Raw genomic sequence first — 23984 nt, 5'->3', positions numbered from 1 at the left:
CTACTTACCTACCAACCTACTGACCTACCTACCTGCATCCATCCATTAAATTGCTGCCAAAATTTCTGACAAAGATTTTCAACAAGAATGAGAGAAATTTTGCAAGAATAAGATGAATATATTTGATATGCTATGATAAATTAACCTTTGTATTTGATATCCTACCAGTAACTTCAAATGAGTTTATGGCTGTTACAAGGTGTGTTTATTCAACACCTGGGTTTTCATTTATATGCCATCTGTAGTCATAATTGACACAAAGGGGTTTTGAGTTCTTCAGAATATGTATAGTATACACAGCATTAACTTGCTTTAATAATACGTTTTGTAACCCATGGAATCAAAATGATTGTCATTTGTACTCACAGTGAATGTATTTCTAATAATGATTTTAGTTTGCAAAATAGTGTCATATTATTACCCTGGATATAATACACTCTTGGTTATTTTGTACCTTATACTGTCATGCATGAATGGCAGGTGCTTTCGAGCAATGGGGTTGATAATTCTCACTTTCTCTCTCTCTCATTCGTATGTGATTTTGCAGGATCCAGTTTTCATTCTCATGACATTAAAACCTTTGAGGACAACCATACATGATTCATTTCTCAATATTCACGTCAATGACCAATGTGTTGAGTTGTCTGATGAAAGCGATAACACTGTGGATGCATGTGCTACTTATACGGAGTTCGTGGATATATTTTTCCGTTAATAAAATGCTAATGTCGACCAAAAAAGTGAATAAATGATGATGTGGTGGCAGCTGGTTGGGGGGGGGGGCTTGTTTGCGCAAATTGAACACAATTTATTTCATTTCCTAAGTCTTGGGAAGTTCTGGGACATGACATTTTTTACAAACTTGTTAGGGTCTCAACATATTCGGTAAATACGATACAGATTAGACTGTATGTATAATTCACAAAAAGGGAACACAGATTTAGAATGAAGGAATATGCTTAAATTTTTTTAAAAAACATTTCCTTTGCTACAGGTGATTGGATGGCGCTTAGTGGCTGTTGACAACTCAGTTATTGGTCGTGTTGCCAAGACAACAGAACCACAGATTCTTCAGGTGAGATAGCTAATGTTCACTTTTTTAATGACAATCTTATTATTGAATAACTTCCCTTGTTTAAACTTTAGAATTCTTGGAAATATGAAGTAGTCACTCAAACAACCAGTGTTTGTAAAAGTATTGTATTTTTGTTGACAGGAATTTTAGTGGATTTTGCATTTTCTTAAAGCTTTGAATTCAAAGGCCCAACTAAAGCTTGAATCCTCTTTGTGGAAAACACTGGACTACTTTTCGAATAAACAGATTAAAGTATTCCAGCAAAAATGTCATTCTTTCATAAACCATGAAAATTGCTACCCACGAAAATAAATGAATTCACAGAATTTGTTTATGTATAATGCACACATTACTTAGATTTACAGTATCTCTCTCTTGCAGATGGAATTTGACTATTCCATCAATTTGATTTTCTAAGGAATTCCCTATAAATTTATTCCAGTAAGAATTACTCTTTTGGGGTGTTTATTATAAATAAGAGTCTCTATTTCTCTCCTTATATTTAACATGGGACATATTGACCCAGGTTATTTCTTTAAATATTGAACCACATTTGCTATATTACAGTTCACAAAGATGCAAAGTTTGCATGGGTAAATGTTGTTGAATGTTTATTTTAATACATATCCCATATATAACATAACCTTTGATTAGGAACATTTATTGGTATTGTATGATTTTTACCTTTCAAACACATCGTTAACATAGCCTTTGATTAGGAACAATTTATTGGAAAGAAACGCTTTTTATAGTTTCATAAGCTACTGCTAGTTTCTTAGCCACTTTCGATCCACAAAAGCATTCCATGTGGATGTCCAGCAGTAGACCTGGTCACATTTGGATGTCCAGCAGTAGACCTCATCATATTTGGATGTCTAGCAGTAGACCTCGTCACATTTGGATGTCCAGCAGTAGACCTCGTCACATTTGGATGTCCAGCAGTAGACCTGGTCACATGTGGATGTCCAGCAGTAGACCTGGTCACATGTGGATGTCCAGCAGTAGACCTGGTCACATGTGGATGTCCAGCAGTAGACCTGGTCACATGTGGATGTCCAGCAGTAGACCTGGTCACATTTGGATGTCCAGCAGTAGACCTGGTCACCTGTGGATGTCCAGCAGTAGACCTGGTCACATGTGGATGTCCAGCAGTAGACCTGGTCACATTTGGATGTCCAGCAGTAAACCATGTCACATTTGGCATCATATACGTATATGTAGCAGTAGGAAACAAGATCACAATGTTACTAAAATTTTCAGAATAATTCAGCAAAGCAAGGTAAAGGTCATTCTAAATTTGTGTAAAGTTTTTGGTTTCAAGTTTTTCTGTATGGTTGTAAGTTGGGAACCCATCTAGCGATACCTGTTATAGTTGGAGTGTAGAATCAGGAAGCACTGTTCTTTATCCTTGCACCTTGTCTTCACTGTAACTCTCAGGCATGGTAATAGTTATTTGAAACTCTTAAAGTTTTTATTAGCTGCAAGAAAGCATAGCGTATTTTGTTTTTTGATGTTGTTTGTCCACATATCTATTTGTTCACTGTTTAATTTTTGCACAATACCTCAAGTTCTTCATGATGTACTGCTACCAAGCTTTGTGGATGGCTTGCATTTGGGCTAGGGAAGAAGCCTGTCTCATTTGAAGTTAACCCTTTACCTCATGCAAGCGTCTTTGGATGCCTCTACTCCATTCACATGGAAGCGCCTTTTGATGCCTGCTGTAAACATCAGCCATTTTGAGCTGGTTTTCGTAGCGCCACCTTCGGGGAAAACCCCCCTATTACATACTACATTCATTTCTGCGAATGACAATTACATCAGATCACATGGTCACTGTTTATGCACTGGTCGATATCTGCTATTTAAAGTAACTGGGTCATAATCTCCACTCTCCAAAATGGTGGTCACAGATTTCATTCATTACTTATGAAGTTTTCATGATTAGAATCACAACTATGAAAGATTCATTAACGTAGGTAAAGGCTCAGATATTGATGTAGTCAGCAATTAGTTTTTATAAATTATCAAATTCAGATGACTTAGTGATGTAGACACAGACGAAAAACTTGTAAATTTTGAGTATGAGAAATGGAAGCTACAATTTTTCATGCGACCTCACTGACATGACGGTGAACGAGTTCTCTCAAGATTTTAAAGCACAAAAAATTCTTCCGTGAAAAATAATTACACAGCTATAACATTCAGACTTTACTCTTGAATTTTTTCAAACATAATAGATGTGTACTAAAAATGTAAAATTGTTAAAACTGCTGTTAAACGTAACATACACTACATTGCTTAACAGTTCACAGGCAGGCCTGTGCATATGGAGTTGACTAGGTAACAGGTGTTTTATTTATAGTGCGCTGCTCTTTGTAACTATGCTCTATGAGGTAAAGGGTTAAAAGAGCCAGGTACCTGGCTTTAAAAGTAATGGTTTCTGCACATTAAAACTTGTTTTGCATCACAGACCTGGCCCACACTTTGCTGATGGTTTGCAGTTGGGGTAAGGAAAGAAGACCTTCAATTTGGGGGTCAGAAGATCAAAGATCAAGGTCACTGGCTGAAAAATGAAAATGTTTCTGCATACAATTTTCAGTTCTTAACCTCATACTTTTAGCAAAGTTTGTTTATTGGTTACACTTTGGTTAAGAAGGAAGTCTATTGATCTTGGAGTCAAAAGGATAAAAGTCAAGATAACTGTGACAGAAAGAGGAAAGATGGTTTTTGCATTAACAATGTCTGTTTTGACGATAGACCTTGATCAGAGTTTGCAGTGTTGCACTTAAGGTGTGAAATAGGCCTTTTTGTATTTTGGAGTTAAAAGGTCAAAGGTTATAATCATTGTGACCTGAAGTAAAATTAGTTTTCAGAATACTTTTTTTCTAGGATATGTTTGTAGATTTTTTTGGTTCCACTCTGTTGTGGATCTTGAACAGCCTTTAAAATGAATTTGTCCCGCAAGGCCTTCAACACACCTTGGAAATTCAAAATATTGTCTGGGTACCTTGAAAAGCCTTGATTTTCTTGAAACCAAAAGGAATTAATAAATAGTTTTCATTTTACAGATTTAAATAAAAATGAAAATCTGACATCCATTATGTCCACCAGCAGCTAATTTCACAATCTTATTGATAAAAATAGAATAAAATTATCATAGATGGTTTCAGCACTTAGCAGTTAAGAGGATGAAATGATTTTAGCATGAGTTTATGGAAATTCTTTTTGGCCAGTAGAACATCTGTCCCATTGAGAGATTCTTGTTTTACATGTGCTTGAATTTTGTGTGGTAATTTTCCAATACACTTCCTATTATTTTAGCATGCTCCATGCCGATTATTCAATCACTTAATCACGAGCTTGTCCAAAAGTCAGTTAAATTGAAATGTTTTATTATGATTTCATTGTTGGCAGAGCTTGCAAATATAAGACTCATTATTTAACATAACACATTTCTATCCTCATTGTGTCTACACTTTTGCAAATACATATGTATTGTGATTGATCATGTTCATCTGTAACTCCATCTGTCTGTACATCCATCAGTCAGTTCTTCTTACCTGAACTCTTGTGTTGACTGAGAGAATGATTATGAGATCATTTCAGGTATGATGTTTTACGAGGATGAGCTGCCACCCCCTCCCCTCCATCTTCCCACCTTCATGGGGGTGGATGATGTTCAGAATAAAAATGTTCAGATGTTACTGTTGACTTCCATTAGTATTTATTTAGTTTGAGAGCCAAAAGTTGGCAGTTGTCTGAGTAAACAGGAAATTATCATTTTTATACATTCTTCAGATGGTTTACTATAATTTTTTTACATTCTTAAGATGGGCTACTATCATTTTGATACATTCTTAAGATAGGTTACTGTCATTTTTAGGGGCCCCGAGTGTCCTAAAGCGCTCAATGTTCTGGATCACTGCCATCTCACCTCTGTCTGCGAGGGTTAGAGTCTCAAGCTTGGCTAGCGTGGGTACGTGGGAAAGCCTTCCAGTAGCTTCTCGTGGGTCGGTGGTTCTTCCCTGGGATTTTCAGGGTTCTTCCTCCACCAGTTATACTGGCTGCCATGTGTAGCCTATCTTGTGCTGAAAAATGGCATTTAACCCTAGAACAACAACAACTGTCATTTTTATACATTCTTAAGATGGGTTACTTACTGGTGTAACCTCTCTCAATCCCTTGTCTCTAGGGCAAAGCCAAAGCAATTCTGGCTGCATTTAATGTGCTTGTTTAAGAGAGTTAAATGGGACGACAGTTGTAAAATAAGACATTGAATGAATATTAGAGCTGGGGTGTGTTTGGCATTCTGATCAGATGTATCCATTCCAGCCAGCAATAGATTTGTTCATGTGTGAATACAGGTAGGTTGGGAACAAAGATGGTCAGCACCTTTCCACCATTTTGCTTCAGTATCTAAACTATGGCTAAATATAGCATCCTGTGTTAGCCATCTTGCTTCTATTTAGCAGTATAAACATTGGTCACAACTTGGTCAAATGGCTGAAATCATATGAGTACAAACAAGGCTGTCTAAACAGTCCAGCAGTTATTAAAGTGAACAAGTTCCTGGTTAGTACTGCAAAACCATGGCTATGTTGTGGATTTGACTTTAACATACTTTATTTCACATTTTGCTTTGAGGTTTTAAAGAATAATAATCAGATCATCTTTATTAAAAAATCCAGCCAGTTACTCTAATTCACAAGGTACCATCTCTGTCATGCATCCAGTTTACTCTAATTCACAAGTTACCATCTCATTCATTCGACCTGTTACTCTGAATAATGTGGTTCCATCCCTATCATGCAGCCAGTTACTCTAATTGACATGGTACCGTCTCTATCATGTAGCCAGTTACTCTGATTGACACGGTACCATCTCTATCATGCAGCCAGTTAATCTAATTGACATGGTACCATCTCTATCATGCAGCCAGTTACTCTGACATACCATCTGTCATGCAGCCAGTTACTCAGATTGACATGGTACCATCTGTCATTCAGCCATTTACTCAGTTTGACATGGTACCATCTCTATCATGCAGACAGTTACTTTAATTGAATTGGTACCATCTCTATCATGCAGCCAGGTACTCTGATTGACATGGTACCATCTCTATCATGCAGCCAGGTACTATGATTGGCATGGTACCATCTCTATCATGCAGCCAGGTACTCTTATTGGCATGGTACCATCTCTATCATGCAGCCAGTTATTCTAATTGACATGGTACCATCTCTATCATGCAGCCAGTTATTCTAATTGACATGGTACCATCTCTATCATGCAGCCAGTTATTCTAATTGATATGGTACCATTAAAAGTTAAATCAGCCAGAGAGAAACAATCATCCTTATTCATATTACTTAATTGACAGTAGCTAGTGTGATATTGTGTGAAGAAACCTTTGTGGGTGCACCCATTAAAGAAATTTGCATAGGTAAAGTAGAAAAGATTTGAACACCCCAATTTGTTTGAAGTTAGGTAAATCAGAGAGATATTAGTTGAAGAAACAAAAGTTATTACTCTTCATTTGCCTGACAAGATAATGTTTAAGCAGTCTTTTTATTGATTATTGGCTAGTTTGTGATCAGTTGCAAATTTTCTTGAAGTAAAATTTTACTTTATATTTAACATGTAAAATATCATTAATTTGGTGGTTGCAACGGTGTGGAAGTGGGATTCATTTTTAGCAGCAAAATGTTGAAAAGCAGCTGTGTCTTGGGGGAAATATGAGTGAAAAGCAATATGAGCAAAGCTAAGCAAAATGAAATTGTAAAAGTCCTGGTTGATGGAGTTTGACTTTGTGATGCACATCAGCAAGCAGGAAAATTGTATTCTTGTACATGCTGCAAACGCATCAACATTAGCCAGTGTGGATCATGCAGTGTCCATCTACATAGTACATAACATCACTCAGCATCAGTACAATGCATGAATGCAGAGCTCAGTCCCAAAAGTAATTTTCATGTTTAAACATTCTGACTAGTGTGGCTTCTTCATGTTTGACAATGCCTCACTGCAATATTGATGCCAAAATATCATTTTCTGTGTTGAAATAATTCAACAGTTGTAGAAGTTTGAACATCTGTACCATCCAGTCTTTGATGAGTGCAATATTGAACTTAAATAATGTCTGCATAACCTTTGATGCCCCAACTCCATGACCCATTTACCCATTTAGAGTAGCGAAAACTGTGTTACATTGGATGTATTTTTTAACATTTTATGTGATGTTTGTATTGTTGTAAATATGTGAGTGTACATGTGTGTGTGTATGTGTAGTGATGATTGAAAGTACCAAGTAACCAAGTTCTTTTGAAGGCATAGCAGAATGCTCCAAAAGAAATCATTTTAGTTTATTCATGTTATATTTCTAGTCATTTTCTATTGAATTTACACAAATAGATAACTTGTTCTCCATTGTATGACATTACTTTTTTGAGGGTTATGCACTGAGCCTCCCCCCCCCCCACTTAAGAATATGCCCTTTTGAGCCCCAAAAGTTGGCAGGTTTGTATGGTACTATCTCTGTCCTTGTGATTGTTTAGAACTAAAAAAGTCTGCTCTTTACATTAAAACTGTTTTTCATGTTTATGTGCCTTACATTAATTAGAATGCATTTTGATGATATCAGTATGCATTTTGATGATATCATTTGTTAAAGAAAAGGGTGCCTTCTTATTTGCAGGTGTTTGTGACAGGAAGTGAGGACAGTCAAGAATTTGGAAGACAGGTATTGGTTTTATTTATTTTGTTTAAATGTATTCTTTTTGAAAATTGGCATGTTCAGAATTTTGAAAACTATTTGGCAGCATGTGTGATGCACATTAAATTTATGGAATGAAATTTACTGTCTGTTCCACAGCAGGTTTAATGATATAGAATGGACCTGATCTGCCCTTCTGCATGTTGTTGGAGGAAAGTAATGGAGGCAATTTTTTTTCCATGGAGGTATCTCGTGATGACAATCCACTGAAAAGTACCTTGCAGTTTATATAAAAAAAGTCGAATTTGTATTGGAAGGATTTTACCTTTTTTTTAACCTTCATCTTTGTTTTGAATGTCATTTTGTGGATACCTTATTTGGTATTATATAGCCAGGATTGTGCTGATGTGCCATTAAATCATATAGCTATATGGGGGGAGAGGATTACATGCCATTTTCTTCCAAACGGGAAGTGCTATCTTGAAGCATCTACCTGTGAAAACCTGACGGAAATTGGCATGTCTGTTCAATGATGAAAACCAATGGTTTGAGGACAATGTTGGCTTAAAGGCCATTTCCTCACACACACACACACACACACACACACACATACATATATATATATATATATATATATATATATATATATATATATATATATATACACACACACACACACACACACACAAGGTGTTCAGATAGTTTTAAGGAAAGATATGAAAAAGCCAATTCTCTCTGAAATACTTGGATTTACATGTATGAGAGAGAGAGAGTTGCCATTTTATTTTGTTGCTGTGATCTATCATCTCTTGTACAATTACCCTTCATTTAAGAGGCTCTTCTACCCTTTATTTAAAAAGCCCTTTTACCCATCATTTTAAAGACCCTTTTACCCTTCATTTTAAAGGCCCTTCTGCTATTTATTTAAAAGGCCCTTTTACCCTTCATTTAAAGGCCCTTCTCAAGTCTGGCTACCCATGATCAGAGGCCACTTTGTCTAATACAAAAATGGTACATTGAACCGAAACTAGACATTCACAGGAAATGTCTAGTTTTCAGAGGGTTCACTTTTCAGAAGTGCTGAAAGAAGAGAATCCATTCCCAAACTGGTGACCTTTTATACCAATGCCTGTCAGGGCATACTATCAAGAAGGAATTAATATTGTTGCAGTTTTATAATTTTTTGGCACATCATATGATTAAAACACCGCAGAATTAAAGCAGATACACATGACATATTGAAAAAATTAATGTATCTGTATTGTTCAGTACATATAACAACTTGACACAAATTAATGGAGATGCACATCAGTTACTGTTATTATACAGCTTCATTAAGAAAGTGCTTACACAAGTAACTGTCTTGAGAAATATTGGTCAAATGTTGCCAGTTTTCATTGACCAATCTGAAGAACTGTGGTACTCTCCATCATTGTTTCTAAGTTTTGCATACTCTCAGGATAACAAAATACATAAGCTTTGAAAGCGTAGATCACTCCTTGTTCCATTGGCTGCAAATGTGAAGTATTTGGAGGCAAGAAATGTAATCTTTTGTTTTTCAGAACAATTTTATCAGAATGTGTATTGCTTATGAACATAATGATTTTACAAGTTTTACATTTCATTACTTGTGATGTACACTTAAAATCCAGCTGTGGAACGTTTTAGAATTCATCGTATTGTTTCTTTTTAAAAGGCTTATAATCCAAGTAACATGAAAATGGCTTTGTTTTATTTTTTTATATTTTTACTTGTCCTCAGCAATTAGCAGAAGAAATTAGTAGTAATGAAAAATTTGTGAATCATAGTTTTAAAAAAATAACATGAAAACCAATAACACACTTCCTGTTTCAGGTGTATCTGTTGAGGAAGTACTCGTCCCATCATATTCCAGCACAAGGTCTGAGGTACTACATCTGCAGTCTTTCAGCCTACACCATTGTGTACAAGGTAGGAACTTGTTATATCATTGATTATATCAACAGGGATGAGGATATTTTATTTATCAACATTGAAAATGAAAAACAAGACACAAGGTTTTGCCACAAAATTATCACTGTGCATGTATGTACTTGTATAATAATAAAAACCCAACTGTATGAGGCATAGATCATCTGTGGACTAACAGTCATATACCATGTATACTTTCTTATAAGACAAGTCCAACTGCACAGACCCAGATGTACCATTGCATAAAGTGCCTGCAGATCTGGGTCTCTGCAGTTTGTTAGGAGTATATGTAATCATTAGAACAAATAAGATAGACCCAGTTCTGTAGGCACATTATTCTAAGGTAGATCAGGATCATTTGTTGTTTGCTGTTTTACTTGACTTATAATCGAATATTTATGGTAGATTAGTCAGTGCTGTTCATTTTAATATAGCTGCTAAGGCATACAGGGCCACTTATTTATAATAACACATTAGAATTCAGATCTCATTGTTTTTACAGCAATGTATTATTCAGTATTTTGTGTGGATAAATTGGGATCACTCTTCTGATGTTGGTGACAGTTTTTGTCAGTTGTACGATTTCAAACTCAGAAGGGGATTTGCCAACATTTCCAAAGGTTATCTCATTAAAAGTTTTTACTGACTTATTATAAAGAGTAATAAATTATTTAACCAAAACATGCTCAGTACAGTCAGACCTGTCCTAATGGTCCCCTTTGAATAGTGGTCACCCGTCACTAAGGCTATTCTAATTCACCCCACCCCAACCCCTCCCCCTGCCTATTTGCTATATAGAAGTCAGGTGTATTCTAATCAAACAGTGGTTTTGCCCTGCTTATTGTGGTCATTGAACCTTACCAATTTTAAGGCTGGTGGGCAGCTGGGATTAAATAAGAACAGCTTTGGGCCCCTAAATAGCTTGGAAAACGAATTCTGGCTAAGACATGTAATAGAAAAAGAATTATCCATCACATTAATTGAAAAACAGTAATCTTGAGGTAAAATAAAAGATTTATCAAGGTTGGAGACCAAAAATCACAGCCACCCCAATGCCCTGTAAAAAATAAAAAAATGATTAAATAGAGCGTGTAATTTATCTCATCACATGTAAGATCTTTAGCCTTCAGTATGTAAGAGAAACTGAAAAGTTAATAAAAGGAGCAATCTTCATAGATCTGATTGGATGACAAAGAGGCTGTAGAGAAGTCAAGTTGCAGGACACTCCACTTCCTATGGCCACACAATGTAACACTTATTGCAATTGCTCACAACCCCAACTAGAGTTCCAAAACCTGGAAAGAGAAGGAATCTTACTGTATACAAAGAACATTGAAACCAAGTGGTTTAAACCAAGAAGACTAGAAAAAAACATGTACATATAAAATCAACATCTTTTTGCAGTTATCACATTTTCATTTAAATAAGTCTTTCAATCTGCTTAGTCACCCAGTAACCTACAGTTACTACTGAAACCTTGAAATATCTGTGATATAAATTGCAGTTCCGTAAATTGGCATTATAAAACAGATTCCGGTGAGGCTTATCTTTTTCTAAGTAGTGATTCAGCATCAGCATCAAGTTGAAGCCAACTAGCTGAAGCATCAAAACTTACAAGTTTTTATTCCTGTAAATAGTTTTATAAAATTCTGTAACCTCATCGATTTTTTTTTGTGTTTTCTGTTTGTCTTGTCTGTGTTTTGTAATTGCCTTTGAAAAAGACTCGTTTAGAGTCAGAAATACCCAGGCTAGTTTGAAAATACTTTTGCACTGACTGTTGTCAGTTTTCTGCATTTACCTTAAACAAACTCTGACACATGTGATCCTTTGCTGGATCCAGTGCACGTCAAAGGATTGTTATGGTTTGTATTCTTTATATATATATATATATATATATATATATATATATATATATATATATATATATATATATATATATTACACACAAGTGAATATGCAGGCCCATATAGAAAACCATGAAATTCTAAAGGTAACAACAATGGAAAAAAAATGGTGGTGACAATTGTTTTTCATTATTGCATACAAAAATAAAGGAACTTGGTACAGGCTTCACCAGATTTAACTGGCTCATCAAAGTTTTCAACACTACCTCATTCCAATGGCAGCTGTATAGGAAAGTTTTTTTTTATTTCGGTACCATGTCATCACATTTACATTCCATTTATTGTTGTTCCACAGTCATCAGAATACCTTTTAATATAATAATAAATAAAATTTTATTATAAATTTGAACTTTTGGATCAACTATCAGGTTTTGCACTAAATTAGTCCAAATAGACTCACTCAAATGTAGCTGCTGTCAGAATTGTTAACCTGAATATTTTGCACACAGTGATATATATATTTCTGAGTAATCCCTCCCTCTTCCACTTTTTAAATTAAGTTGAACAAATTAAGTTTGAACATTTGCATGGGAGAGTGATGAAATTGTTGTATGTCAGCAACAGTATGTAGCTCTTCATGTCATTATCAGTATTGGGCTGAGACAGTATACAAGTCTTTATGTCAGTATCAGTATTAGACTGAGACAGTATACAAGTCTTTGTGTCAGTATCAGTATTGGGATGAGACAGTATACAAGTCTTCATGTCAGTATTGTAACAAGATAACCGGGTGGGATATTTCGGATTAACAACAGAACACGTTTTGACGACACAGATATATGGTTTAATGTGGCGATTTATATGAGTAGTGGATGATGAAGATATGTGCGTATTTATAATCCAAATATTGGATCTATTTAACAAAAAACGCACAGTTTCAAAGATGAAAAAAATGTACAAATAAATTTAGGTCAGTAACCCTAAAACACAGGATAAATGATTTCACAAATGATTCAATAATGGAAAGATGAATATAGTTCACTCAAATAGTAAACAATGTAAGCGTTTACACATAGTAAAAAAAAATGTATTCGCTCAGGTAGCGAAATTATGTCACTAAACAAGAACGGATATACAATCTATCCTTCCAGTCCTGAATAATACACTGGGTCTTACTAACCCAAAATTAGCATACAGCTAAAAATACATGTGTGGAGATGCACTCCGTCACCCGTGCACCATATCCGCTCCACAGCTCCTCCGAATCAATTTCACAACCAATATAGACTCCGGACCCTTGGAATACTATGATCACTTGAAACATTAGACCCTCCGGACACTTGAAATATTAGACCCTCCGGACCCCCTGGTCCTTTGACGGCTCTACAGCTGGGTCACCTTAGTCACTCTTGACATTCCGGACGCTAGACATTAGACGCTCCGGCACCTTAAACGCTCCGGACACACGGACATTTCTACACTCTGACAACACTGGACACCCCGGATATTCCTACCATCAAAACTCAGCCCTACAGCTGGAGTTGTGCGAATCCTTTAAGCAGGCCGCTTGCTGACAAAACCATTAGTATTGTAAAGGTCCTTTACATGTAGTAACGTATTTATACCTTTAGAATTTTCGTTATTCTTTATCAAAGGCACCTTGCACGTGTGGCACAGGACGAATCGTACTCACGATTTCGAAATACATAGACCATATTATAATCACCCTCGGGTATCGTTGTACAGAGAAAAAGAAACGAAACCCGAGTACATGTATTTAATTAACAACATTTACACCATTCCGTGACAAGTATCAGTATTGTATGTCAGCAACAGTAAGTCTTTGTGTCAGTATCAGTATTGGGTTGAGACAGTATGCAAGTCTTCATGTCAGTATCAGTATTGGACTGAGACAGTATACAAGTCTTTACATCAGTATCAGTATTAGACTGAGATAGTATGCAAGTCTTCATGTCAGTATCAGTATTAGGCTGAGACAGAATACAAGTCTTCATGTCAGTGTCAGTATTGGTTTGCGACAGTATACAAGTCTTTATGTCAGTATCAGTATTGGGCTGAGACAGTATACAAGTCTTCATGTCAGTATCAGTATTGGACTGGGACAGTATACAAGTCTTTATGTCAGTATCAGTATTGGACTGAGACAGTATACAAGTCTTTTGTCAGTATCATTATTGGACTGATACATTATACAAGTCTTCATGTCAGTATCAATGTCTGAGACAGTATACAAGTCTTTATGTCAGTATCAGTATTGGGCTGAGACAGTATACAAGTCTTCATGTAAGTATCAATGTCTGAGACAGTATAAAAGACTTTATGTCAGTATCAGGATCGGGCTGAGACAGTATACAAGTCTTTATGTCAGTATCACTATTGGGCTGAGACAGTATACAAGTCTTCATGGCAGTATCAATGTCTGAGACAGTATACAAGTCTTTATGTCAGTATCATTATTGGACTGATACATTATACAAGTCTTTATGTCAGTATCAGTATTGGGCTGAGACAGTATACAAGTTTTTATGTCAGTGTCATTATTGGACTGATACATTATACAAGTCTTTATGTCAGTATCAGTACTGGGCTGGGACAGTATACAAGTCTTTATGTCAGTATCACTATTGGGCTGAGACAGTATACAAGTCTTCATGTCAGTATCAATGTCTGAGACAGAATACAAGTCTTCATATCAGTATCAGTATTGGACTGAGACAGTATACAAGTCTTTATGTCAGTATCAATGTTTGAGTCAGTGTACAAGTCTTTATGTCAGTATCAGTATTGGGCTGAGACAGTATACAAGTCTTTATGTCAGTATCAATGTTTGAGACAGAATACAAGTCTTCATATCAGTATCAGTATTGGACTGAGACAGTATACAAGTCTTCATGTCAGTATCAGTGTTTGAGAGTCTTCATGTCAGTGTCAGTGTCAGTGTTGGACTGCAACAGTATATACCTCTTCATGTTAGTATCAAATTTGGAGTGAGACAGTATATACCTCTTCATGTTAGTATCAGTGTTGGACTGGAACAGTATATACTTCATCATGTTAGTATCAGTGTTGGACTGAGACAGTATATACCTCTTCATGTTAGTATCAGTGTTAGACTGAGGCAGTATATAACTCTTCATGTAAGTATCATATTTGGACTGAGACAGTATATATCTCTTCATGTTAGTATCAGTGCCAGGCTGGGGCAGTATAAAACTCTTCATGTCATTTTCAGTGCCAGGCCAGGGCAGTATAAAACTCTTTGTGTCATTATCAGTGCCAGGCTGGGGCAGTATAAAACCCTTCATGTCATTATCAGTGCCAGGCTGGGGCAGTATAAATCTCTTCATGTCATTATCAGTGCCAGGCTGGGGCAGTATATAACTCTTCATGTCATTATCAGTGCCAGGCTGGGGCAGTATAAAACTCTTCATGTCATTATCAGTGCCAGACTGAGGCAGTATAAAACTCTTCATGTTGTTATCAGTGCCAGGCTAGGGCAGTATAAAACTCTTCATGTCATTATCAGTGCCAGACTGGGGCAGTATAAAACTCTTCATGTTATTATCAGTGCCAGGCTGGGGCAGTATAAAACTCTTCATGTCATTATCAGTGCCAGGCTGGGGCAGTATAAAACTCTTCATGTTAGTTTCAGATTACAAAGTTAGTTTCAGTGTTGGACAGGATCAATGTGTAATGTATGTTAGTCTCAGTATTGGGCATGGACAGTGTATAGCACTAATTCATTATCAGTGTTGAACAAATAAAACACTGAATTAATTGGTTTAAATGTTACAGTGGATATTTAATTCTGGGGGTCAGCAGCATAAATTAACTGACAGGAGGACATTTTCAATATGGCCAGATCTTGCAGAAGCCTTGTAGGTTAGTATTGTGTAAATGTTTAGTGCTGAAGCTGTTCATCACTGGACTTGTGTTATAGAGGTCCCCATTTGCCTGTTGTATATTACTGGACTTGCATTGTGGAATCCCCAGTTTGAATGCAAGTCCAGCTGCAAATATTTCCCATTGCTACAGTTGTTAGCATAACACTGATCAGAGTTTGCACATGCGGGTATCAAGGAAGGAATGTCTTGTCAGGGTCTTCATTTACATATTACTTTTGAATCTTAAGCTTTGATCAGGGATAATGTTTTGCAATGAAATCTGTTAGTGTGTGGGTGAGGGGTTTGATTCTCAGGGTGAGACTTTGGTTCTTCCAGTATAAGAGATTAATCTCTCTGAGTGAGATGTTTCTGCTTATTAAGTGCCAACCAGATGTTTTTGTGAGCGAAAAAGTGTCAGTTTGTTACTAAAAGTGGAATAAAGTTTGACATAATTTATGATATTCAGTGTGACGATATTTGCAGTCACTGATAGCCATTGCTGATTTGTTTGTGAATTTGTCATGCCTAAGCAAATGTTCCTAAAAATTAACTACTTGTATGTGGAACAAGTTTCTTATGTATTTATCAAGGTTATCTATTGGCACATAACTTACTTTCATGGCTAAAAATACTGTTTTGAAATTTTTAATCAAGTAATCTCCCTTGTCAGTTTGGACGAAATTGTGCAGTTGTCATTGACATGGTTGATCTTATGTAGAACATTTATGATAATGTATTGAGGTCGCTTTGAGGTCCAATTCAAAAAGCTGTAGCACATGGAAGCCCTGCTATGAATGATAATTATTACAAATCAGGAAGGTAAGGCTCCATTCTGATTGAGTTCTGAAAGTGAAAGATATAGATAAGTATTAAAGATATTCCACTTTTCAAACTTCATTTTATGAATGAAAAACTGAATTCCCTTCCATTATTCTAAAGGTGGAGTGGAGTGGGGTAACAATTTTTGTGGATCATGTGGTTGCTTCAGACCATGAAAGTACCAAGGAACAATGATCCATCTGTGAGGACAATAAGAAAATATCCACAGATTTAAGTCCATCTAAATAGGACTTGTACATGCAAATACATGTCTTTGATCAAAAGCATCTTTTTTCACACACACCAAATTTTGTTCGCATGTGTCCCTGATCAAATGTTTGGGAATTTAAAACTCACAGAAAAGCAGTTGGGTTGCTAAATCAATAAAAATGATGCATACAAAAATAAATGAATGTACACAAATGGAATAATTTAGTCTTGCTAACAAATTGCAACCTCATTTCTTTTTATAGAAAATTCATATTTGTTCAGACAAATAAAGATCAAGAAAACAACTGTCTTCTTTTTTATTTACATATGATACGTCAAGAATAAAAATTACTTTAATATTTATGAACAATTACTGACCATAGTTACTTCTCATATTTTGCAAGATCAGCAAAATATCAGAAACATTGCATAATACGCTATTGCTGGCAGATCGTGTCAAAGTTGTGGACGGTTGAATGAAACTGTTTGTATTAGGCTAACAATTAAATATTCAAACACAAGGATTGAATGGGTGACATACAATATGATTCGTGATATGCAGCCTACAATATGACACATTGATACACACATCAACTTGATGGTGGTGCCATGTTGACATTAGTTGTATTTCTGGGATGCAGTTTACAGACATAAATTTATCATCTGTTCATATGACATTCTCATCCTTGACAAGACAGCAAGAAATACTTTGAAGCAAAAGACTACATGTTAAGTGTCGATAATTGTTTTTCAGCTTTTACAGCATTTATTCTGTATATTTCATCAGATTCAAGACTTGTCCTGGTCGCCAACATCCTTTATTTTGTACTGCTAGAATGCCATTAAAATATTTTATTCTCAATTTTATGTCTTTACTTATAATTGGATGGCATTATGGTGCTATCTTCAAAACAGAAGAACCGCTCCGGTGGCCTAATGGTTAGAGCAGACATTGTAGCGATATGACTGAAAAATTGTTAAAGCTACATTAAAAATCCAAATCACACACACTCAAAACAGAAGAAATAGTTCTCTTTCCTGTGTAAATATCTTATCTAGAACAAGTCCAAGTATGGGAGGGGATGACCAAATCATTCATACTGTACTTCATGCAGATGCAAAATAACTGCAGTGGACACAGACATTCATTTCTTTGAGTGAAAAAGGAAATTATTGATAACACCTTCTCTTCATCTGCAAATCAACAAGGTGACTATAACTCATGTATTTGGGATTCTGCCCCATTGCTTATTCTGAGATAAAAAAAATTCCATCCCATTGGCGCATTTAGTAAAAAGCAATCCATCCCATTGGTACATTTAGTCATGGATGACATATACCAGCGTAAAAGGTGACATGCTAAGCATGTTACCCATGTATGTACTTTACAGATCATGTAATAGCCACTTTTGCATGAAGTTTCTCTATTGTTTTGTATCTATTTAGATTAAGTTTGGATGCAAATACTTCTGGCATTTCTTACAATGAACAAGTTACAATTCTGATTAATAGTTAATGTTTTACTCTGAACTGGAACAAACAACAACCACCAATCGATAAATAAATGTAACATGTTGCTCTGTGTGACACACCTTAAGTGTAGCCTTCTTATTCAAAACAAGTAGACAAGATGTGATGCAACATAAACCCTGTCACATAATATATACGTATGATAACTAGATTTAAATATTCTTTATGTCAGAACTCCAAAAACAAAATTGCATATCATTCTGGTGGCCTAGTGGTTAAAGTATCTGGCTTGGATGTGGGATGTTGCTGGTTCAAACCCTGGCCAAGTCATACCAAAGACTTATAAAATTGGTACTAACAGCTGCCTCGCTAGGTGCTCAGCATTAGGGGTTAGTGTTAGGACTGGTTGGTCTGGTGTCACTGTCAGGATAATGTGACTGGGTGGGACATCATGTTAAATGTCTGCGGCATGATGCCCCAGTGCTAGACATCACTATAAACTGTCACACTACAGGCATTGTAGTGATATGACTGAAAAATTGTTAAAACTACATTAAAAATCCAAATCACACACACACATACACACACATCCTTGAATGCCAGTTTTTAAAAAACTGGTCAGCTGACTTTGGGAGACACATCAGCAAATTTATACAAGTATTTGTCCATAGGTAAAAAATGCTTTAGAAGACTGTTGAGCTAACCCCAACATCAATATCACCATGGGTGAAGGTTTGATTTATCGGCCTAATGTTGTGCTTCATTAAATGCACCATTTGAGGTAAAAACAACGCCAAGAAAAACAAGTCACTTGATTTAAACAAGCGTCCAAACTGTAGTGGTGCTACTAGTGTTGGTGTTGTGAGGTTGTACCTTCTTACAAGGTGACCTCTTTATTTATCTATTGCTATTTAAAGGGTGATCACCCTCAGTATTGTTGCCCAGATTGAGTAAATATTAAAATAGTGTGAAATTATAGATAGAACAAACAGAAATCTGAGGATATAAAGAACAGAATGGCACAATCCCCAGTACATGGAAGAAACAAAAACCTCAATCTAAACAGCTAGATAAACAACTGTGATAATACATTAAATTAGAAAGGTGCACTTCTCTTTGAAATAAATCATTCAGCGAATTTCAAACACAAATATATCTATATCGATAGCCGATCTGTTTTAAATGATAGAATTGGTTCATCACAGAATCGAGTGAACAATCAAAGTCATTGCCGTGTATCCTATATATGACTGTTTCATTTCTTTGATAAATATTTTGGCATTGAGTAGACTGATTTCTTTGAGCTTCATATTCTATGTAATACCAAGGAGAATCTAAGTGTGACAAATTCTGACTTCTTATTTTATGTTTTAGATCAAGGCGCTTGTAAGAGATAAGACCCACTATGGAATAAACTACTTAAGAAATATTCATAATAGAACAATTAATTTGTATCATGATTCACATTTAGATAAGAAATACAGTTTAGTATGTCATCAGATATATGTTTCATTGAGGGAAAAAAATCATCATCAATATCAGACTCGCATAAGTATTTAGACAGAACGTTTATATGAATAAAATCATGATTTAACTACAATTATATCTAGAGTTTTGAAAATCTGATAGCACATTGATAAGAATTAAGTCTCAGAGAACTCGCAAAAAAGTATTAAAAAGGAAATAATGATTACCTGAATATAATAACAGGACCAGATAAGGTCATGTGTTTGTAATGGGGTGGGGTGGGGTGGCGCGGTGTCCAGAATTTCAAAAGGGCCTTGACTTTCCATGAAAAGATACCAAAGCAAAAATCTATGTGTCGGTTTACTCAGAGTATGCATGATACTCAGTAAACATGTGCAAGAATAAAATGATGGTCAAATTTCAGGTGACAAGTGACTATGGTTATGGGTATATGCTTTTTTTTTACCCACTCCATTCAGTTCTGTAATAATCAATCAAACATCACCCCAGATTATTTATAAAAGTGGAATAATTAACACCAATATTGTAACCAACTGGCTCATATACAGTTCAGAAAGAAGTTTTATTACCAAGGTCAAATTACACATTACCATTCTTGTTAACCTGTCCAGTACCAGGCTATGCATGAGATATAAAATAATTTAGTGTATAATCGTCATGAAGTAATATAGTGACATTATTTTTTGCCACAATTTAGTCAGGAGCAGTGCCTGTTCCTGCATTAAAATTTCCACATATAAAATACCTACATGGATTATTTTCTACACTGAAGATCTGATTTATAACAACATGTACTTGACATAAAAATCCTGATGCCACATGTTCTAAAAAATTCCAGCGTAGTAAAATATAGCAAGTAATTAAGGTTGTATGTTAAATCCATAATGTTACCTGTCAGACGTTTGCTTGAGGGCAAAGTACTGCATGTACTCACTTACAAGTCTGGGTCCAACTGTACCCAACATAAACCCCTCGGATGTGGGGGAGTTTGTGCCTCGGCCGAGTCAGACTAAAGTAAAAATGGTACTGCTATAAAAATGGTACTTGCTTGGTGCTCAGCATTATGAGGTTGATGTTAGAACTGGTTGTCCCTTTAAAAAAACTGCATCGACACAGATCTGCTGGCACATTATACAGAAGCCGATTGGGGTCTGTGCAGTTAGATCTGATTAGTATTATGTGTATGATGCCTTTCTATATTAGGCTGTAAATTAATAGTTTTCTTGATGTGAGGTAAGGGGTCAGAGGAATAAAAGAAGACCAGGGCCTGCATATGCAGATAACTTAAACAAAAACCTTAAATGTTGAGCTGGCAGAGTTACACTTGGTTGTCTTGCTTCCCGCTTCAAATTTTGACTTTACAAAAAACAAAAAAAATGCCATTCAGTAAACCTCAGTATTGAAGATAAAGAGCATAAATTGGCTTTGTGGAAGATTAACTTAAGAAGGACAAAAAGAGCACTCAATGGAAATGAACCATAGGAAAAGTAAGATTTAAACTACTCACTGATAAGCAAAATCAAACTGCAAAAAACCATAGCTCAGGTTCTGCTGGTACATTTGTGTGATGGCAGATCTGGGTCTGGGCAGTTTGCGCTTGGACTCATAAGTGAGTATATACGGTACGTTTAAACCAGGTCATTACATGATACATCTAGGAAAATAGGACTTAAATGTAATACTGATTTATAGTGGTTATTAGAGATATGTAAAAATACCTAACTAGCTACACTAGAGCAATTTTTCTGTTTGCTTAATGACTAAAATGGGACAATGTATCTCAATATCAGATATTGTGAATGCAGTATCTTCAAAATCTGTTACATCAGCTTGTCCTTTAGAGTGCTAGTATAAAATGACACACCATCCATTCACCGAAATATTTGATTACATCATCGTGTGTAGGATTAAGATGATAGCCTTCATTCTGGAATGATTCCCATTACTACATATACCTTTAGACATGGTTTTCACTTTAAAAGAAATGTAAATGCATTCATTACCTATGGGCTGAGTCATGTGAATTAATGGCTTGATCAACCTGTGTACAACTAAAGAAGGATAATTTGTGTAGTGAATCTTGGTAATTCAATATGTGTTCTGTTTAGCTCACCTGGTCATGGAACAGAAGATCTTATGGAATGCTCCGTCATCTGGTGTCTTTTGTCCGTCATCTGTCCGTTAGCATAATTTTTTTTGTCACCACTCTTTATAAACCGGAGCATGAAACTTGATACAACCATTCATCCTATGGTCTAGTTGGTGTTAAATGGAAATCTTATTGCATGAACATCCAACATGGCCACCACACCAGCCATTTTGAAAATCTTGTTATTGGTTGGATACATCAGTTATGATGAGTCTAGTAAGAAAGTAATGTTTATTGCAAAATATGTTTAGGACCACATCCCTTGGCCACTGAGTGACCTAAAGTACTTTTCTTTACAGATCACTGACATGTTGCCTCTGTCCATGTGTGTTCAAGGCTCATCTTGACTAGTGTGGGTATGTGAGAAAGCAATGCTGGTAGCTTTCCATCTATCAGTTGTTCTTTCTTGGTTCTTACACTGGACACCTTATCATGTGTTAAACCACACAAAACACAATCCTATACAATGACCAAAATTTGAGGTCATTTAAGCAAGTTGGTCAGTTATCTCCAATGTCAGACGTATCCTGCTGGTGCCTATGTAGATAACTGTTAAATGTGGGTTGGGTGTTGAATGGTCTGTTCACTGTGCTCTTATTTACATTTGAACTTTTTTAAATAGTTCACCGTTTTGAATAGCATGTTTAGGTCATGATATTGTCAAAAAATGACTGTTTCCAAACTATTTAATGTAGGAAATTGAAAATGTTCTTTAACTTTTATTTCAACATTGATTTGTATTATATAATTGTATCTGTTCTCAAATGCTTTGAAAAAATATTTTATGACAGTCTTTTCTTAAAAATCATTTATTTGATGTTTGCAAGGGATGAAGCTTCAAAGCAGCAAATTATGGTGTTAACAAAATGACATTTACAGTTCAATAATAACAACAACAAAAACAAATTTAGATTTATTTTATTAGAGTTTACGGAGTCTAAGTCCTGATTCATGTAGAACTTTCTGAACAATATTTACTGTTTATAAAACTCATTTCATCATTGTGACCTATAGCTATCCTAGAAGCAAAGGCATGTCATCCAGATGTGTAAACAGTGAGAAATTCTTTTCTAAAAGGTGCATGTGCTCCATTGAAAACCTTTATGTATAAACTCAGTTGAAACTTTTTGGGAGATGTGACTGTTAGTAAACATTGCAGCTTACCTGTAAGTTGACCCATCGTATAATACATCCACACAGATAAAATAATGTCAATGAACATACCAGACAGGCCCATTTAAGAGTGTAAAACAGGTCAATCAGGTAAAGAATACAGTGCGATCAAGGACATATTTCACTTGTGACCAACCCTGCATCTATTTGAGGAAAGTAGTTTGGTCTGTTTACAATAATATTTACTATTTATAAATCTCATCCTATCCGTATCATACCATATCTATACTACAAACATGCATGTTACCAAAGGTGTGTAAATCAACTTTTCTAATAGGTGCAAGTACGTCCCTGAGAATCAATCACCCCAAGATCGTGTGCAGCCCTTAGAATCATAGTTGCCCCATGATAAATTTTGGTGTGTGATCTTGTTATTTGATCATGGACATGTGCTTCATCCTGGTTCTATTTGAAGAACTTATTTGGTTTGTTTACAATATTATTTACTGTTTATAAATCTCATTTGCCCTTTTTAGCCCATAATTCCATTCTCTCAATTGTCACGTTTGTTCTTAGAAAAATATATATTTTTTCACATTTGCAAAACCTCAGTTAACCAAAAACTTCTTAAATCTGAAAAATATTTTGGGTTCAAAGAGTTTTCGGTTTTGAGGGGTCTCATTGCATTTGCAGATAAGCTTGCATTTTGTGGTGAGAAAGAAACCAACAATTTTGGATTCAAAGGACCAAGGTCAGGGTCACTGAAAAAGAAAAGAATTTTAAAAATGGTTTGCAAAAAATAGAATTAGTTCTAGATCACACGCTAGGACCAAATTTTATGGATGCCTGCACTTACGGTAAGGAAGGAGCATATAAATGTTTATGTCTAATTACTGCTCCAGTGGTATAGTGGTTAGAGCATCCACCTCGTATGTGGGAGGTCATTGGTTCAAACCTCAGCTGAGTCATACAAAAGACAAAAATGGTACTAACAGCTGCCTCGCTTGGTGCTCAGCATTAAGAGGTTAATGTTAGGACTGGTTGGCCTGGTGTCAGGATAATGTGACTGGTGATAATCCAATGCTAGACATCACTGTAAACTGTCACACTGCTGACATCATATTGATATGACTGAGACTTTTTTAAAGCTGTGTTAAAAATCAAAAACACATACACATGTTTAAAGGTAAAGGTTGCTGTGATGGCTTAACTTTGTGGATGTCTTGCACCTTCCAACAAGAATAGAAGC

General features: G+C 35.7%; 1 protein-coding gene and 1 long non-coding RNA gene across 5 annotated transcripts in view; one reads left to right on the top strand and one right to left on the bottom strand.

Moving 5' to 3' along the window:
- Positions 1 to 23984, top strand: part of LOC149786526 (uncharacterized) — a 222868-nt gene that overhangs the window by 41781 nt on the left and 157103 nt on the right. For 3 of the 4 annotated variants that reach the window (XM_089977028.1, XM_089977029.1, XM_089977030.1), the window contains exons 5-7: positions 995 to 1075; positions 7770 to 7814; positions 9642 to 9737. In XM_089977028.1, coding sequence (XP_089833154.1) covers positions 995 to 1075; positions 7770 to 7814; positions 9642 to 9737 — 222 coding nt within the window. Of the gene's footprint in view, positions 1 to 994; positions 1076 to 7769; positions 7815 to 9641; positions 9738 to 21959; positions 21979 to 23984 lie in introns of those variants that run through there. The other variant, XM_089977031.1, reaches the window with a different exon arrangement.
- LOC149786528 (uncharacterized) lies at positions 10821 to 22902 on the bottom strand. The gene is made up of 2 exons (XR_016424954.1): positions 22787 to 22902; positions 10821 to 11032 (listed from the first exon to the last, which is right to left on the bottom strand). It is a non-coding gene; the product is annotated as an uncharacterized LOC149786528 (long non-coding RNA).

The sequence above is a fragment of the Sinohyriopsis cumingii genome, chromosome 12 (assembly GCF_028554795.1).
Source record: "Sinohyriopsis cumingii isolate HCF-2022 chromosome 12, ASM2855479v2, whole genome shotgun sequence".
Lineage (NCBI taxonomy): Eukaryota > Metazoa > Mollusca > Bivalvia > Unionida > Unionidae > Sinohyriopsis > Sinohyriopsis cumingii.
Note: the sequence above shows the minus strand (reverse complement) of the source record. Positions and strands in the feature narration are given on the sequence as shown.